This window comes from Zootoca vivipara, chromosome Z1 (assembly GCF_965207765.1).
Source record: "Zootoca vivipara chromosome Z1, rZooViv2.hap1.1, whole genome shotgun sequence".
Lineage (NCBI taxonomy): Eukaryota > Metazoa > Chordata > Lepidosauria > Squamata > Lacertidae > Zootoca > Zootoca vivipara.
In genome coordinates this window covers 9,883,530-9,902,766 of record NC_142583.1, presented here as the reverse complement: position 1 = coordinate 9,902,766, position 19,237 = coordinate 9,883,530, and the positions used below count along the sequence as shown (strand labels likewise).

General features: G+C 43.7%; 1 protein-coding gene across 2 annotated transcripts in view; it reads left to right on the top strand.

The window, feature by feature from the left end:
* The first annotated feature begins 417 nt into the window (after positions 1 to 417).
* The window catches only part of PPARGC1A (PPARG coactivator 1 alpha), a 608,542-nt gene continuing 589,722 nt past the window's right edge, over positions 418 to 19,237 (top strand). For both annotated transcript variants that reach the window (XM_060278952.2, XM_060278951.2), the window contains exon 1: positions 418 to 727. In XM_060278952.2, coding sequence (XP_060134935.2) covers positions 599 to 727 — 129 coding nt within the window. In that variant the 5' untranslated portion in view covers positions 418 to 598. The remainder of the gene's footprint in view (positions 728 to 19,237) is intronic.

Here is a 19,237-nt window from a genome sequence, read left to right as displayed (position 1 = left end):
GGGGTAAAGAAACACACCGGGCGCTCGGGCTGAAAACCTGCCAGCTGGCGGCAATTTCTCCAACTTGAGCTTGTGTCCTTCCTCTCTCTCTCTCTCTCTCCACCCCTCGTGGGCACCCCGACCCTCGGCAAGTCCGCCTCCCTCCTTCCCTCTCCCCAGTCCAAGCGCGCATCCCCAGCCCTTGGCGCAGTTGGGGCCAGCCGGCTCCTTTTTGCGCATCGCGCTCGCCCGGAAAGGAGGGAGCCCGGCTCGGCGGCGGGAACCGAGCACGGGGCGCTTCTCCGTGTCGCTTTCGCAGCGCCGGGCTGTTGGTCACACGCAGCCTGTGTGTGTCCCCAGCAGCGGCGGCGGAGTGAGCGCGCCCACGTGATTCCGGCGGTGGCTCCTGACGGCGCCTCTCCAAAGAGCCGCACACCAGAAGGAGAGCGTCCAGAGAGAGCCCCGCCGTTGCCGCTGCCGCTGCGCTCGCTCGCCAGCCTCTCCCTGCGCCTCCAGGACGCCGACGCCGCCGAAGAGTTTCGCCCAGGCTCTCCCGCGTCTCAATCTCTCCGTCTCTCTCTCGCTCTCTCTCTCTCACCGTGGGCAGCGAGAGGGAGGCATGGCTGGCTGCGGGCTCTCCGAAGATGCCGCCTTCTCCCTCTCCTCCTCCTCCACCGCCGCCGCCACCACCTCCTGCTCCTCCTTCTGCAACCTCGCCGCCTCTTGGGAAGCCCCCTTCAGCCACCAGGTAAAAGAAAGGGAGGGAAGGGAAACGCTCTCCTCCTGGGGTCGGAGGGCGGCGTGTGAAGGGGTGGGGGGAATAATGCCCGTGTTGCGCCTCGACTCGACGCCTGTTGGTCTCGCTCTCGGCGAAGCTCGGCTGGCTTCTTTTCCTTGGGTGGGCAGTTTCGTGCGCGTTTCCAAAGGGGGGGGCACGGGAGATCTTTTGGGGCGGTTTCACGCCCCCTTTTCCCCTCCAAGGTGCGCGAGAGAGGGAGAGCGCGCGCCCTTTCCCGAGGTAAAGGTGCGTTCGCCAGAAGCAACTCCAGAGCACACCAGGGGAACTCGAGCAGAACCTTCCCCAAATCTCTCTCTCTCTCTCTCTCTCTCTCTCTCTCTCTCTCTCTCTCTCTCTCTCTCTCTCTCTCTCTCTCTCTCTCTCTCTCTCTCTCTCTCTCTCTCTCCCTCCCTCCCTCCCTCCCTCCCTCCCTCTCTCCCTCCCTCCCCCCCAGTCTTTCCCCTTCAGAGTGGCCCAGGTGAATTTGCTGCTTGGGAGGTCCTCGACACTTTCTGCCCTTTCCTCCAAGGGGGGGGGGAGAAGTGCCCCCTTCCTCAGTTTCCTTCATCAATTTCGGCTTCCAGTGCTTTCTCTCCTGCAACTTCCCTAGGAAGGCTGAAGATGCCCACCACTTCCACATAAGAAGGCTGGGCCTCACTCTGATATCAAAAGCACCCCCATTCCCGTCTCTCTCTTTCCCCATCTCCCTTCTCCAACCCTCACACTTAACTTTGATGACTGTGCAATGCAGAGCTTGCAGCTAAACAAAGCCCTTTCCAGTTTCTTCTTTATCCCTACTCTGGTTTCTGAAGCCGACAGAGTGTCCTTTTTAAAAACAACAACAACACAGCACTGGAGAGGAGGGAATAGTAATAATAGTATCATTTCTGTGGGAAATCTTGAATATTGGTAAAAGAGCTCCTCCAACGTCTCTGGAATTAGCTGATGTGGTGGGCTTTTGCTGCCCCTACTGCTTGTTTGGTGAAAGTCTTTGGGCGACCGAGTCATGTCAGAAACTATCGTGCAAGTGAGCTGGACCATTTTTTTTGGGTTGTGGAGGTTTGTCTGATGATGGGAGAAAAGTTGACTTGGTAGAGGGAGAGGCTTCTGGAGAAGGTGAGATGCCCCAGCAGGCAGAGGAGACAAAGCAATATCAGAGAGGGAACGGCATACAGACAACTCCTTCCGCCCCTTTTCCTTCCCTAGCCTAGTGGAAAGGATGGAACGGGGTGGAATCTCCTTGGCACTGTGCCCGCCTGTCAGGTGGTGGTGGTGATGGTGACCGGCTAGGCTTGTGCACTCCCTTTCCTTCTCTACTGGGGGCAGAAGTGTTGCTTAGCTCATGGAAAAACGGGCAGCTTGCAGCCCTGGTTTCCAGGAAACTAAAATCCCCAAACTAGCAGTTGCCAGTTTAAGGTTACATTTCACAGCGCAGGATCAAGAGACTGCACATTTCTCTCTCTCTCTCTGCCTCCAGGAGTTGTTAATACGGAAGGCTCCTTCTTCTGCAGCCAGTCTGAGAGCTTTAGACGTTGAGAGAGAGAGAGAGAGAGAGAGAGAGAGAGAGAGAGAGAGAAGGAAAAGGGAGCTCAGGGGCACAGAGTATTATTATTGATGGGGGCTTTTGGAGCCCTGACAACTGTGTTGTGTTTCCCAGTAAGCAGTGGAATAAGTATCGAACTCTTTAGTGTGTCTCTGAGTGGGAGGAAATATTTATCAGCACCCAATGAAGAAGGCACCTGGTGTCAGGTCAGAGTGATGGATGACTGTTCAAGTCCACACTGGGGGGAAAAGGAAGGAGGGTTTCTAGGATGGGGATGGCAATCGCTATTGCTGATGTGTTTTACCTTCTATTTGCACTGGCCTGGCATTCAAAGCAAACGTTTTAAAAATGAACAGAAACCTAGCTGATTTCATGAAGTTAGCTTTTGCAACGATGGATGCATCGTACAAGTGAGCAGAACAATATAGTCCCTGCCCGTGAAAAGGGGTGGGGGAGGAATCCGTTCTGTGGGTCACACAGCCATCTTTTTGCTTTCTCAGGTTTGCCCCCATTGAAAGGGCTAAAATTGGCATTATTTAGCTGCCAAATACAAATGCTTACTACGGGCACTATTATTTGTATCTGTAATACAGTGCGATTTGTTGAGCACGTCTCAACATGTCTGTGCAGCAACAGTGTAGTTTATGAGAGACTTACTTGTGGTTTGTGCAAACAGAAAAAAAAATCATTAAGCTTGGAAAGGTGTTGGCAAAAATGGTTTCCCTAAATAGTTCCAAACTTACAGAAGTGGATAAATGTGAGATGTTATGTCCTCTCTAATGTGTATCTTTTTAAAGGATTTTCAGCTGTAAACGAGGAAAATTGCTGATAAATCTATAGCTGCTCACTTCATAGAACATCTGACTAATGCTGCATTTTATTTCGGGCAAGAATCAGAGAGATAATTTGGGAAGAGGATCTATTTTAGTAGGCCTGTAAACTCTTGAAATGCAGTATAGAAACTACAATTAAATATGTATAATGCAGGAAGTTGTCCCCTATTCTTCACAATCATATTATCTCATACCGGTATGGTCAGTTGCTGTATTTCATCCAGTAGAGAATAGCAGTGTGATGTTCACTAGCAATTTGCAATCAGAAACTAATTGTGAAAAGGTGCAAAATTACTTTTTGTATAAGTGATGTTTTTTCTGGCTGAAATATAGCACTAAATGTCAGACATGGTTTAGAATTAAATGTCAGACATCACTTTTTGCTTAAAGTGATGCTAAGAGTATACAAGCTATTATCTCTCCTCTCTAAATATAACAGCAGCAGTTACCCAGGAAAAAAAAATGTCTTGTGTAGTAGTACAATTTTGTGTAGGGGAGGAAATCTTCAAATTTCAATATACCACAAAAAGGGCAGGCAAGCTATAGTGGGGGGAAACAGCTTTTTATTCCTGGATCAATATGATGCACTCTGTGAACATCTAATACCATATAAAGCATCCTTTGTAAATATCAATAGAAGTTCAACAAGGACTTGCTAAATCTGTTCCTGGCATAGCAGGATATATATTGTAATAAAACTGTGCATAAACAAAAGCAACACTTGTGTTGTATAAACTCCCAAGTAGAAAGAATGAAGAGAAAATACTGTGCGGCTTTGAAGCCTTGCAACACAGAATAAATTGTTGTTCTGATTTCTAGCTGCTAATATCACACTATATGTTTATTTTTTTGTTGTTGTTGTTGTTATTTTGCATTTCCATGACATGAAAACTTCCTGTATCTTTCAGCATCCAGATGTAGAGCATGATTTGTTGAGAGTCTTCTTCAAGGAAACTACTCTTTGTAGTGTCACAGAAGAGCTGTAACTGGGAAATGGCATTTGATAATACAAGTGTCAAGCTGACTGTTCTAAATTAAAATCCTGGGCACCCAGCACTAAGAAAACCTCCTGTTGAACCTAGTCAGGATCAAAAGCACTTCTCTGGATATGCACAACAAGAACTTTCAGTTACCCAGTGAGGATTTTTAAGGCTCCCCTATCCCTGCCTTTCAGGGTGACTGAGGGGATTATAAGTGTACTTGATGGACTGAGCTTAAGTGCAGAATAAATTTCTTTTCTTTTTTTAAAAAGTGTCAATCCGTTGTAGAACAGGCAAGACAAAGCAAAATGTGCAGGGCACCAGTCTAACCAATCAGTTTGTGAGAAATCAGCTGACTCCTCCCTTTCAGTGATGTCACAGCTGTTTACAGAAGCTGTGCTGTAGAGGAAAAAATAGAATTGCGCCGGCACCTATTGTGGGGGGGCGGGGCGGTATTTTTGGAAAGCAGTTTCTCAGGTAATTCTTTCTGAGAAATCCAGGATTTTAGTGTAGCTATCATTTGGCAGTTTCATACCCACACCAAAGCCAAAGGCAGCTCTTTCTAATCCAAGTTTAATTTTATGCAGAAATGTTAGTTTTTGAGAGTTTGTAAACCTTTAAAAAATTCGCCCTTCTACTTTTTCATTTGCAAAGATCAAATAAGTCCATTGTTAGCATATGACTGCAGTGGGAAGAATGTTGTGATTGAAACAGTTATGTGAAGCAACTCGTTTTGCTGGGGAGTCAAAAAGTAGTTTACAACAGCCCTGTAGTGTAGTCCAGTGTTGTGATCTATTCTCTTGCAGGTATTTTTTTTCTTTAAGGGAAATGTAATGAGGGACTGTTGATTGTATCAGCAAAAACAGGGATGGGATGATTACCGTAATTGCATTCCCACCCATGGGGTGGGGTTCTTAATGTACAGGATGTTACTTCTGGAATAAATGTGCAGATTCTTTTTTTCTCAAAAATGAAAAGAAAAGGGTAGCTATTTGGCCTGTGTTAATAACAATGACTATAGTTAAAGCCTGAGCCCCTGTTCACTTTGCTTGCTAACCCTACCTATGCCCCACACCCAGCCCCTGGCTGGATTATTTTAGTTCATTGCAAGATGCCTGGAGTTAATAGAAAATGGTTACGGAAAGACTTCTTGAAATAGGAGCAGAGTCCCCATGCCCCCAGTGAATCCTCAGGGTCTTCACCCTCATCAACCTCTTTGCCTCCAAATTGAGTGTCTATCAAACTGGAAGTGGACTGGTGTCACCCAAAAGATTCGATGGATTCCCTAGGGGGAATGGGAATACATAAGTTTCTAAAAGAAGAGAGGTTTTATTTAAAAATTGAACAGCCTGTCAAGGACCTGTGAGCTTCAGGGATCTGAGTAATGTTGAAGATGTGAGTTGGGGAGGGGGGCAAGTAATTTTGTGGTTTAAGCCCATGCCTACAAGTCCCTCCCCCAATTACATGGTTTAAATGTGTTAGGATTTCTTTTTCTTGCAAGGCCACACCCGCTCCCTCCAGGAAAATTCTCTACAGTGGTACCTCTACTTACATGCCCCTCTTGTTACGTATCCTTCAGGATACGCATGCGGCATACCTGGAAGTATATTTCCGGGTTTTGCCGTGTGCGCATGTGCAGAAGTGCTCTATCGCGCTGCGTGCATGTACAGAACAGGTGCCTCCGGTTGCGGAAACCTCGGGATCTGACTGGAGCTCTGGAACGGATCCCGCCCGCAACCGGAGGTACCACTGTGTTGCATTTTAAAACCCTGTGAGTAGTTATCGTGTCTGAGAACTAGTTGCCTACCATGTATGGGGTTGCACTCCGCCTGAATCATAGAATCATAGAGTTGGAAGAGACCACAAGGGCCATCCAGCCCAACCCCCTGCCAAGCAGGAAACACCAACAAAGCATTCCTGACAGATGGCTGTCAGGCCTCTGCTTAAAGACCTCCAAAGAAGGAGACTCCACCACACTCCTTGGCAGCAAATTCCACTGTCGAACAACTCTTACTGTCAGGAAGTTCTTCCTAATGTTTAGGTGGAATCTTCTTTCTTGTAGCTTGAATCCATTGCTCCATGTCCGCTTCTCTGGAGCAGCAGAATACAACCTTTCTCCCTCCTCTATATGACATCCTTTTATATATTTGAACATGACTATCATATCACCCCTTAACCTTCTCTTCTCCAGGCTAAACATGCCCAGCTCCCTAAGCCAATCCTCATAAGGCATCATTTTCAGACCTTTGACCATTTTGGTTGCCCTCTTCTGGACACGTTCCAGCTTGTCAGTATCCTTCTTGAACTGTGGTGCCCAGAACTGCACACAGTACTCCAGGTGAGGTCTGACCAGAGCAGAATACAGTAGTACTATTACTTCCCTTGATCTAGATGCTATACTCCTGTTGATGCAGGCCAGAATTGCATTGGCTTTTTTAGCTGCTGCATCACACTGTTGACTCATGTCAAGTTTGTGGTCTACCAAGACTCCTAGATCCTTTCCCCGTGTACTGCTCTCAAGCCAGGTGTCTCCCATCCTGTATTTGTGCCTTTCATTTTTTTTTTGCCCAAGTGTAGTACTTTACATTTCTCCCTGTTAAAATTCATCTTGTTTGCTTTACATTTCTCCCTGTTAAAATTCATCTTGTTTGCTTTGGCCCAGTTCTCTAATCTGTTAAGGTCATTTTGAAGTGTGATCCTGTCCTCTGGGGTATTAGCCACTCCTCCCAATTTGGTGTCATCTGCAAACTTGATCAGGATGCCCTCAAGCCCATCATCCAAGTCATTGATAAAGATGTTGAATAAGATTGGGCCCAAGACAGAAAACCCTGTGGCACCCCACTAGTCACTTCTCTCCAGGATGAAGAGGAGCCATTGATGAGCACCCTTTGGGTTCGGTCAGCCAGCCAGTTACAAATCCATTGGATGGTAGCATTGTCTAGCCCGCATTTTACTAGCTTCTTTACAAGAATATCATGGGGCACCTTGTCAAAGGCCTTGCTGAAATCAAGATATGCTACATCCACAGCGTTCCCTTCATCTACCAGGCTTGTGACTCTGTCAAAAAATGAGATCAGATTAGTCTGACATGACCTATTTTTCAGAAAACCCATGCTGACTTTTAGTGATCACAGCGTTCCTTTCTAGGTGCTCACAGACCGTTTGCTTAATGATCTGCCCTAGATCTTTCCTGGTATTGATGTCAGGCTGACTGGGCGGTAATTGTTTGGGTCCTCCCTTTCCCCCCTTTTGAATATAGGGACAACATTTGCCCTCCTCCAGTCTGCTGGGACTTCGCCTGTTCTCCAGGAATTCTCAAAGATAACTGCCAGTGGTTCTGAAATCACCTCTGCCAGTTCTTTTAATACTCTTGGATGTAGTTCATCTGGCCCTGGAGACCCGAATACATCTAAACTAGCCAAGTATTCTTGTACTACCTCCTTACAGGTAGTAAACCTCTATGGCCATTCCTGAACTGGGAAAGCCTTGCCACAGTACTTCATGCACTGCTTACCTCAGGACTGGATTACTGCAATGTGCTCTATGAGGGGAGCCTCCCTTGTGCTTGATCCGGAGGCTGTTAGACAGGAGTGAGGCCTTGTCGGCATGTAACACCTCTTTGCTCAGAGAGCTGCACTAGTTGCTGATCTGCTACTGGGTCAGGTTAGGTGTGTTGCGATTAGTATACAAAGCCCTTAATAACTTGGTCCCAGCTTACTTACGAGATCAACTTGCCCCGAATGTCATGTGCCCAATCAGCCATTTTGATCCGCAGAATTGGCGGTACGACAGGTGCCACATAACATCTGCGCCACAACTGTATGTAAGAACTTGATTGATTAGTGTGGCAGCACTGAAACTTTGGAACTCCCTGCCTATTGATATCAAGCAGGTGGCTTCACTGTACAATTTTTGGCGCTTGCTAAAAGCATTCTTTTTTTTAGACAAGGCTACTCAGATGCTTAGAAAGTTGAGATAATTTTAATCTGTTTTAATTGAATCAGGGAACTGTAGAGTTGGAAAGGGACCCCGAGGATTTTCCAACCCCCTGCAATGCAGGAACATGCAGCTGTTGTAACATTTTAACTTTTATATGTTTAATTTAAAGGATGGTTGTGAATTTTTCTTGATTTTACTGTTGTATCTTTTGTAAACTGCTTTGGTTTTTTTAAAAAAAACAAACAAACAGTGCATGAATGTTATGGAATAAATAAACTTTGTTGAGTTCGAGTAACACTCTGCCACACAGCAAGGGAATCCTATAAGTAACTGCACTGGAATTATTATTATTATTTAATTATTTTTAAAATTCATCTTTATTTCTTATTAAAAATAAAATCACAAATCCACACGAATCAACAGAACACAATATAACATAAGGTAACATAATCAAACATCTATAATCAACACATAAAGAAAAAGAAAAGAACAAAAATGAAAAAATAAAGCAAAAGGAAAACAAAATAAAAAACAAAAATACAGGTTAAAATTTTTACTTCCAAACATTTAATATCAGTTCCCTTCTCATATGAAACTTCTACCAGGCTTCTCCCTTATCATTTTAATTCTGTACCATATCTTAATTTCCTTATATTATTTAATTGCTTTATCAACTTGTGCATTTTAATCTAAGCAAATCACCCACTTCGAGCTTATACCTTTATAAAAATAATCCTCCACATAACTCCACTCTGCTTTAATTTTTTGTTTGGGGACTCTCCTAATTATCACCGTCAATTTTGCTAAATTCATATATTCCGCCAATTTGATATACCATTCCTGTATAGATGGGACTTTTATCTCCTTTCCAATTTTGGGCTACCAACATTCTGGCCGCTGCACACGCGTATAAGAGGATCTTCCTTCTATCACTCGGCATACTTTCCGGGATCAGACTTAATAATAAAATTTCTGGGTTTTCCCCAAATGTACATCTTAGCATCTTTTTCATTTCATCATATACCTCAGACCAGAATGTGCTAATCTTTTTGCAACTCCACCAGCAATGAAAACTCCACTGGAATTGACAAGGGTCCTGCCGCCCATGGTTTGAGATCAATTTAGCATTAAAATGATAGTCAGGAATGGTTGCCCAGGTCAGGATTCCCAAGCCAGAGCACTGTCCCACCCCCCACCCCGAGTTCATCTGGGGCTTTGGTATATAATATCTTGTGTAGGTGCTGTGCAGTGCTAAATAGCAGCATTTTCATCCCAGCGCTCTCACAGGTGGGGAACTGGGTCGGTCTTTTGCCATTAGCATTGCCCCATGAAAAGAAATGCAGTGCAAAGGTGTTTTCTTCCCTGATTTCTGGTCTTCATCAGAAGACATGGAAGCAGCTGAGATGGGCTAGAGTGCCTCTAGAGCAGGCACCCCCAGACTTCGGCCCTCCAGATGTTTTGGACTACAATTCCCATCATCCCTGACCACTGGTCCTATTAGCTAGGGATCGTGGGAGTTGTAGGCTAAAACATCTGGAGGGCCACAGTTTGGGGATGCCTGCTCTAGAGTTAATGTTTGTGGCCAGGACACCCAGTCTCTTTGTTAGAGGGCAATTCTTCTGCTGTGTTTGTTGTTTCAGTAACGAGAGATTCCTTGGTCTCCTACAAGCAAATTTTACTTAGGTGAATATTAAATTAAGCCTAGGTCTAAAATTACTGAGACAAGAAAGCTAAGTTGCACAGGTCATAAAGGCTTTCTAGAAATATAATTTTGACCCTATGTCCCTATAAGAACTACCGGTATGTTTGAATGCTGCTATTAATTGTGTTAAGTGTGTTAGTTTGCCAGAGTTTCATACTGTATAGGAAGAGGTGGTGAGTGGTTTTTGTGTGTGTTTTGTTTTAGTGTTCATTCCTTATTGAGAATAGATCCACTGAAGTTTACTAGACAGCATAAATGTCTTGTGCCAATAGCCTGAAATGAAGCAAATACATAGAAAAGCTTGCATGTCTGGTAGCTTGGAGGTGATATTTTGTTGCCCTAGGCAATCAGGCAAACTACTATTTACAGGTCTGTGTGGGTTGTTCATTTCAATAAAACAATCCACATCTAGAACAGGATATGCATCTTTAAACTTAAGTGTAGAAAATGTATCTACGCTCCAGAAGAAACACTGGAAAGGTAATGCTGTATAAGAATACAATGCTGATTCACAATAAATATTTCAGTTTACTAAATTAAAAAGTAGCACCTCTCTTCCCACCAGTAGATGAATGCATTCTACACTACATACATACACAAATATATTTATTTGTATTCCACTTTTCCGAAGTTCGAACCATCTCAAGGAGGCTTACAACAGGGGGAAAAAATGCATAACCACAACATAACAAGTGAAGTCATAAACAATAAATAAAACATTAAAAACCTACACAACCAAACAGAACAATTTCCACACAAAGAAGAAGAGGAGTTTGGATTTGATATCCCGCTGTATCACTACCCAGAGGAGTCTCAAAGTGGCTAACATTCTCCTTTCCCTTCCTCCCCCACAACAAACACTCTGTGAGGTGAGTGGGGCTGAGAGACTTCAGAGAAGTGTGACTAGCCCAAGGTCACCCAGCAGCTGCATGTGGAGGAGCGGAGACGCGAACCCAGTTCACCAGATTATGAGTTCACGGCTCTTAACCACTACACCACACTGGCTCTCAAAGCACAAGAAGATCTAAAATAAAGATACAAAAGGGCAGCAGCAGCAACAACAACCCTTCCCCAGACCGAGTCTGTTCAACAACACCAGCTTTTGTAGCTGGAGTCAGTCAGGGCCTCGCTCTCCCAAACCAGATGAAAAGGGCCTGCAAGGCAACAGAATTTCAGCGAGGCTTACTCCTTACTCCTTGAGTGGATTGGATACTTTTTGTACATAAGTAGAAATTCTAAGTTGAAATATGATGGTCTAAAAATGTTTTCATTATTTTATGTAGGCTAGAATCCAGAATTTTACATGCACGAGAAGGAAGGAATGTTAGTCGTAACAGTTATGTAACTAAATGAAGAGGGCAGAGATTTCTTAACTGGTCAAATGTTTAGGTGGGTTAGCAGAAATGTAAAAGTGCAGGTTTTGCATTGCAGTGAGAATGGGGTCACCCACCCTTTGTTCTCATCATCAGGGAAGCAGAACATTCTTCCAGCTTGACCATAGGAAATCAATGAGTATACTATGCTAGTGTAGAGATAAATGTGTACTGTTGAAAGGTATTAAATATAAAAGGGCAGGAGTGGAGTGATTTACTTACATTGTGGCAGAATGATTTGTTTTTGGTCAGCTGAGAGGATTTTTTTTAAAGTTTTGGACCACAGTCATTATATTCCAAATATTTCAATGTTATGTCTCATTTTAAATGTAACTTGTTTACAGCTTAAGTCTCTGTGTTGATTATCAGTGGGAAAGAGTCTTTTGAAAATACAAAATGTATATGAGGAGTGATTGCTTCAATGGAAACAGTTGCCCATATTGTGTGTGTGTGTCCCCCCAACCACTTTGGTTTACTGTAGCGTGATCTTTAGATTTGAAACATTTGCTATAAAGTGGCTGATAACAGAAAGTTAAGTTTCTCTGCGCAGTTTATAGGAAATGGACGCCAATGTTCTGAATATTATCCATGGTTTACAGGCAAAAACTGTGGTACCATGATCTATGATTCTGCTACTGTGTATAATGGGATATTCTTGATGGCTTTCAGTATTGCAGCAAGGGAGATCAAGAACGGTTTTTTATGCACCCATTCTTCATACAGTTTAATTAATATTTGGTGCTAAATTATGTTTATACCCCTACCAATCTTTTAAGTTAACCTTGCAAACTATTTGCTAACAAGCTTGAATTGGCACATTCATACGTTTGATAACTGAGTGCAATGCTTTCTTTCTGGGGGGACGCATACCCCTAAACATTTTGTGAATCTAAGTATGACTTCATTGAGGGACAGTATTTCAATATGAGTAGGAAAATGAGACATTTTTTAAGGGGGGAAAAACAAAACACTGACCGAGGAATCTGATCAACTTACTTTGTTGTTGTTGCTTAGCAGAATCTAGGTGTCCAGGCCCCCTGCTGACTGTGGGCCCACAACATCTTTAGCCCAACCGCCTCTTGGGGGCCTTGATTGTATGAGTGAGAGAGATGTTACCTGACTCTATTTATTAAAACACTGAGGACTACTTTGGCTCTAGATGCCAGGACTGGCCCCCACACAAATAAGAGTATTGCTGTAAGCATTTATTAACTGGTTCCCCAAATACTTTTGAGATGTAACTGTAAGTTTTGTTGTTGTTTAGTCGTTTAGTCATGTCCAACTCTTCGTGACCCCATGGACCAGAGCTCGCCAGGCACTCCTGTCTTCCACTGCCTCCTGCAGTTTGGTCAAACTCATGTTAGTAGCTTTCAGAACACTGTCCAACCACCTCGTCCTCTGTCGTCCCCTTCTCCTTGTGCTCTCAATCTCAGCGTCTTTTCCAGGGAGTCTTCTCTTCTCTTCGAGAGCCAGTGTGGTGTAGTGGTTAAGAGCGGTAGACTCGTAATCTGGGGAACCGGGTTCGCGTCTCCGCTTCTCCACATGCAGCTGCTGGGTGACCTTGGGCTAGTCACACTTCTTTGAAGTCTCTCAGCCCCACTCACCTCACAGAGTGTTTGTTGTGGGGGAGGAAGGGAAAGGAGAATGTTAGCCGCTTTGAGACTCCTTCGGGTAGTGCTAAAGCGGGATATCAAATCCAAACTCCTCCTCCTCCTCCTCCTCCTCCTCCTCCTCCTCCTCCTCCTCCTCCTCCTCCTCCTCCTCCTCCTCCTCTTCTTCTTCTTCTTCTTCTTCTTCTTCTTCTTCTTCTTCTTCTTCTTCTTCTTCTTCTTCTTCTTCTTCTTCTTCTTCTTCTTCTTCCCATGAGGTGGCCAAAGTATTGGAGCCTCAGCTTCAGGATCTGTCCTTCCAGTGAGCACTCGGGGCTGATTTCCTTCAGAATGGATAGGTTTGATCTTCTTTTATGTTTATTCTGTCTAAATGCAGAGATATATGTAGACCATGATTACTTCACACATCAGGGAAAGTAATAGTTTGAAGTGGGTCTGAGGCAACCTGGTTTATGTACAGCAGGCTTCCTCAAACTCGGCCCTCCAGATGTTTTGAGACTACAATTCCCATCATCCCTGACCACTGGTCCTGCTAGCTAGGGATCATGGGAGTTGTAGGCCAAAAACATCTGGAGGGCCAAGTTTGAGGAAGCCTGATGTACAGTATAGTTTGCATTAGTGCACTGTATTTTAGAAATTGGAGGCCCCTAGGCAGACCAGTGATACGCCCTCATATGAAATTCACTATTTAGGGCTGAGAATTCTAAGCACCTTAGGAAACCATGTCCCATTTCCTTTTTCAATTGGGAAACTGGAATTTGTATGTTTTTATTCATTGCATGTTTGGAAGATCCATGGGAGCACAAATAATAGAACAAAAGTCCTACGTACAGTACTTTACTCTTAAAAACTTTTCTTCCATCCCTCTCCTTGGCTTCATGGAAAACCAGTTTATTTCCTCACTTCTCAGATAACTCTTGTCTCATGCTTTTGCAATCTCCCCCCCCCTTATTTAATCTATTTTATTATTTATTTGCAATAGCAGTTTTAGTCCTTAATGTTAACAATGAATGATTATGATTCTCTATTTCCGTTTACAGCATAAATTAGCATTTTTGTTTTCCATTACAGCTTTTGAATGAGGAATTATAATGTATAATTTGCTGCAAATAGATGTTATCATCTTGCTGGAAGAGAACAGCCACATAAACTGGTACAAGTGATAAAAATGGAATCAATTACTTCTCAGATAGGAAGCAGTTTACAAACCTCCACATAGAAAAGTGGCAGTGATAGTGGTTGTATTGTGACAAATAATTAGATTTTTTAAAAACAACATTTATTGAATTCTGTTGACACTTCTAAAATTGTTCATAGGAGTCTGGAATCCTCCCCTTGATATAAAGAAATGAAACAGAGAAGATTTGCATTAGTTACCTCCAGGTTGAATTAATTTGAATTTATATTTTTTTAAATGCATGGCCCTTTTAAAATACAGGGGAGCACAGAGCAGAATTTGCCCTAAGAATAGTTATTAGAAAAACTAATGATTCATGTTGAAACAGTTCGCTCAGAACAGTGGGAATCATTCTGTTGGCTTGGCCTGTTACAGTAAAGAACATGGGTAGGCAAACTAAGGCCCGGGGGCCGTATCCGCCCCAATCGCCTTCTAAATCCGGCCCACAGACGGTCCGGAAACCAGCGTGTTTTTACATGAGTAGAATGTGTGCCAGGGCTGGCTCTAGGCCCGCCCCTGGTGGTGCAGGGCGCCAGGCCACAAGGGGTGCCGCTGCGCCCGCTGAAAGGCGCGGCTGAGGCTGCCCCAGGTGCGCCTCCGCTGTTCAGCGGCTTCAGGCCGCTCTCCGGAGGCGCACGCCTGGGGCCGCCTCCTCCGCGCGCAGGGGCGTCGCAACAGGGGGCGGGCAGCGCCCCCTGGCCCAGGGCCGGCCCTACAACAGGCTGGGAAACGGGGCGGGGCGCCAGAGGGATCTGTCGCACCACGGCACCAGGGCGCCGGGCATGCTTAAGACGGCCCTGTTTTGTGCTTTTATTTAAAATGCATCTCTGGGTTTTTTGTGGGGCATAGGAATTAATTCATCCCCCCCAAAAAAATATAGTCTAGCCCCCCAAAAGGTCTGAGGGACAGTGGACTAGCCCCCTGCTGAAAAAGTTTGCTGACCCCTGGTAAAGAATATCCCAAAAGGGTGCAGTTCATCTTGATCATGTTAATTAGATTTATAGGCAAGTATAACATTTAGGCACTGACAATAAATAAAATAGAAACCTAGGTGGGTGTAAGGTCACTAACCTTAATATGCAGTTGTAAAGAATTAAGTCTCTGTTGTGCTTGCTTGGGGAGCAGGAGAATTTTGAACACTTGAATGGCAGGATTAGCTGCTACTTTGAGCATCCTCTTATTAGCCTTGATTAGCTGATGCTTTTGAATGAAAACTGTTAACAGCATCAATTATGCAGATTTATGGCACTGTGCAAATAAAGTTTGCATAACTGTGTAGTTTCTTTTAGTGACCTGTCCAGGCCTCCCATATCCTCATTCAGCCCTCTGTGTATATTTCAAATAACTCACGTTCCAGAGTTGTGTTGACCATGGAGAAACTCCTTTGTATACAGCCAGGGTGCCCACATTTGGCTGGGTTGAACCCTTATTATATATTGCCAGTCTTTCATATAAATAGGGCAGGAGGAGGAGAAAGTAAAAGTGGCATTCAAGACAAAAAGCTTTAAATGTTGACGGTGGTATACTTTACTAATGAATATGCAGGAAGATGTTCAGAATTTCAGGATGACCTTATCTCCATCGGCGTGTGGTCTAGGTGATGAGATCAACAAAACAGCTCTGCACAGCTTCAGAAGCACAGCCTTAATGGCTTCACCATATTGCAAGGCTGGCCCTTAGCATTAAGGCAACTTTCACAATTTTTTCCTGATAAGCTCTGCCTCTTGTTAAGCCCTAACTGATGGGCATGGAAGATATTAAGAGACCAGGAATGTTCCCCTTGTGAAACTTCCATGGAGTTCTTCACTCTTTAGCATGAAATTAGACTTCCTGTGTATTTTTGCTATACTAAATGTGCTAAAAAGCAATTATACGGGGTTTTCACACATTGTATTTCTAAAGATATTGGGTGAGGTCCAATGCAGTGACAGCAGATGTCTTCCCCCTCCCCTGTAATCTATCGGTGCCCCCCAAAACTGCTTCAGAGGGTGGAGAACTTCCAGTGTGCAAACGGGAGGGAAGACATACCGGTAATTGAATGTCGACTCTCAAGTGAGATAACACAAACTATTGAAACTATTATTGGTATTGGCTCTCTGTGTGTGTGCACCCCCCCACTCACTGAGATCCAGCACCAAGGGCCTTCTGGCAGTTCCCTCATTGCGAGAAGTGAGGTTACAGGGAACCAGACAGAGGGCCTTCTCGGTAGTGGCACCCGTCCTGTGGAATGCCCTCCCAGCAGATGTCAAGGCAATAAGTAACTATTTTACTTTTAGAAGACAACTGAAGGCAGCCCTGTTTAGGGAAGTTTTTAATGTTTAATGCTGTACTGTTTTAATATTCGGTTGGAAGCCGCCCAGAGTGGCTGGGGTATAAATAAATTATTATTATTATTATTATTATTATTATTATTATTGTCAAAACAGTGAACGTGTGTGTGTGTACACACACACTGTCAGAGGGTTGTTGCAGCTACTCCCGAGCAAAGACGCTCCAGCCCCTTCTGTCTTTAAAGGTTTTATTGTGCATGCTATTTACAGTGCAGAGATAGCAGAAAACATGACCTCCTAGTCACTTGCAGAATCTGGCAATGGCGCCCATCTGCTTTGGGGCCAGCATAATAACCTGGGCGCCCTGAAACGCCGCCCCGAGCCCTGCTTTTGGGCGCGTGCCTCAATTCAGGCGCCAGAAGGAGCTGTGCCCCTTCTTCCCCTCGCTGGCTGGGGCAGTGCCTGGGCTCCGACGCCTCCCTGAGCAGTCCCTCCTCCACTTGTTGGTCAGAGTGGTGCAGCAGCTCTGATGCCTCGCTGAGCCTTCCGTCCTCCATTCCGCTTCCCCCTGACCCGCTGCTAGCGCTGTCGCTGAACGAAGTGCTGGTCAGGATGATGGGGGGGGGGGGAAGGCCCCTGGCACATAGATACATACATGAACGCACACACACACACAAAACACATATGCACTGTGATTTGTATGGATGAGCTCTAGCATTTACCGGTAGGTTGGTAGTCATAGTTTTGATCATATGCATTTGATAGTATCCATTCTGTCTGGCCTCCAGTCATTTTTACACCATTATATCCTTGCAGCTTTCTTCACTAAATGCTCTTTTATATTTTGTGGGCATAGCACAATGTGCACAATTGATATTCTCAGCACTGTGAAAATTTAATAATCTGACATGAAAGGTATGATTGGTTTTGGAGTTGAGCAAATGGAGTTGAGTTGTGTGTTTTATTGTTGCTGTTTTTTAAAGGGAGGGGGATGAAATATGTCTCTTGTGTTATGGGGTGCATCACTAATTTCCATCGTACATGAAGTGGTTTTTATTGTGGTTTCACCCTTTTATGTATGTTGCCGTAGGTACTTTGAGTTGGAAGGGAAATGAACAAAATAAATTCTTAACTTTTGAACAGGAGAAGCAGTCAGAAGGTTATTTCCAAACCTGCTTATATGTGACTGGAATGGACTTCCATTTGCACAATGGGTCTTCTTCTTTTTTCCAGCCCACCCCCCACCCCCAGCAGCCTTCTGTGCACTCTCAAAATACAGTGTGCTTCAGAATTAAGGGAATGGAAGGTTATATGAAGTAGTGTTGTGCAAATGGCGGTCTGCTTGTGTAATGTCAGTTATCTTTTAAAAATGTATCTTGGGATAGTCTAGTCTAGATGAAAATTAATTTGTAATTTTTTTGTAATTTGTGTAATTTTTTTGCTTTGCTAATAAAAAGTGTAATTAGTAGAATTTCATTCTTGTAGATTATTTTGCTTTTTAAATAAATCTTGCAATGGCATTGTTGTGACGTGGGGTTCGTGATTTCAGCTCTCTTGACATAATATACTGGAGACAGTTCTTTATTGAAGCAAACACTTCTTTATTGAAGCAAACAAAACTGAGCTCTGAGGAGAGGAAAGCTACATTTATAGGGACAGGGGACTAGCTAGAAAGGGGTACATTTTGGAGGGAACAATATCAGGCAATCCCAGTGCTGCCTTTTGGAGGAAACCAATAAGACAGAGGATCGAAATACAGCAGCTTAAATGAACCAATAGTAGCTGTACTTTCTGGAACCAAAAGGCAGGTACTTTCCCCTAATGCATGAATACAGACAATAGTAATACAGATATAAAATCCTTTGACTCAATACACAACAGACATAATGTGTGGTTATTGATTTCAGGAAAACTTTAAAGGAGTGGAAGTTTTAAAAAGTGGTTCTTTCTCATTCCGGTCTTTTAGGCAGTATACTGCCCCTTGTTAAAAATGTTCATGTTCTTTTAAAACTCAAAACATTGGGTTTTTTAAGGAGCATAAGTAAGGTAATGCAAAATGCATCACTTTGTGGATTGTTCCTTATTTCTTGAAACCAAATTTGGTTGCTACATGGTCTACAAGCATGTTTAAATTTTAAGGGGAAAGGCCTGTATATAATTGCCACCAATAAAGAGAACTTTAATATGTCACATAATTAAATATTGTGTCTGTTTAGAACAATGAAGCCGTGAATTCCTTGCCAAATCCATTAGGCAAAACAAAAGTAACACTGCATTTGCTGTTATTTTTTTAAATTGGAGTCCAAAGGGTTTATAAATCTTTGAGGATTAAAATTATATGGAAATGTACCCTAGCGATAAATAGGACCCACAGTATAGTGGAAAATTGGCTGTGGTTAAAAAGTGCTGTGAGACACACACACACACACACACGTTGCTGGTCTTCGATGCTACTTTTGGATTTAAACAATATGCTGTATAACTAACACACACACACACACATACACACACACACACACTTTTTAGGAGTTATTAAAGGCCTTTTCTCTCTCTCTAAAGAGCCTTGACAACTTTATTAATTGATTTCCTGACACTCATAGTAACAGTTGCACTGCAAATAAATTCATAAAGAGACTTTTATTATCAGAGGCAGAACCCCTGCAGAATTTGTTGTGAAGAAGTGGATTGAGAATGGATTAATTCTACATAAGCATTCTTAGAGAATTATAATCCCCTTGATTGGTAAAACTGCTCCTCTGCTCCTTTGTATATATTTTTTTAACTGTGCACTAATACCATCTCTATGTTGTGGCTTCTTTGTGCTATAAATAACTCTGGCTTTCCTCAGATGTTGCTGGGGCATATTTGGTCATGTACCAGTCTACATCTTTCAGAACTTTGTGCTGCCAGCCAGCGGGGAAGCCCTCTCTAGCTGTGAGTGCAGATGTGGTAATAGGGCAAATTTGTAAAATAGTCCGCTGTTTAGAAGTTTTACTGGGGAATGAAGCAAATACTTGGAAGGCAGAGAAATAGGCTTGGAAATGAAAACAGGC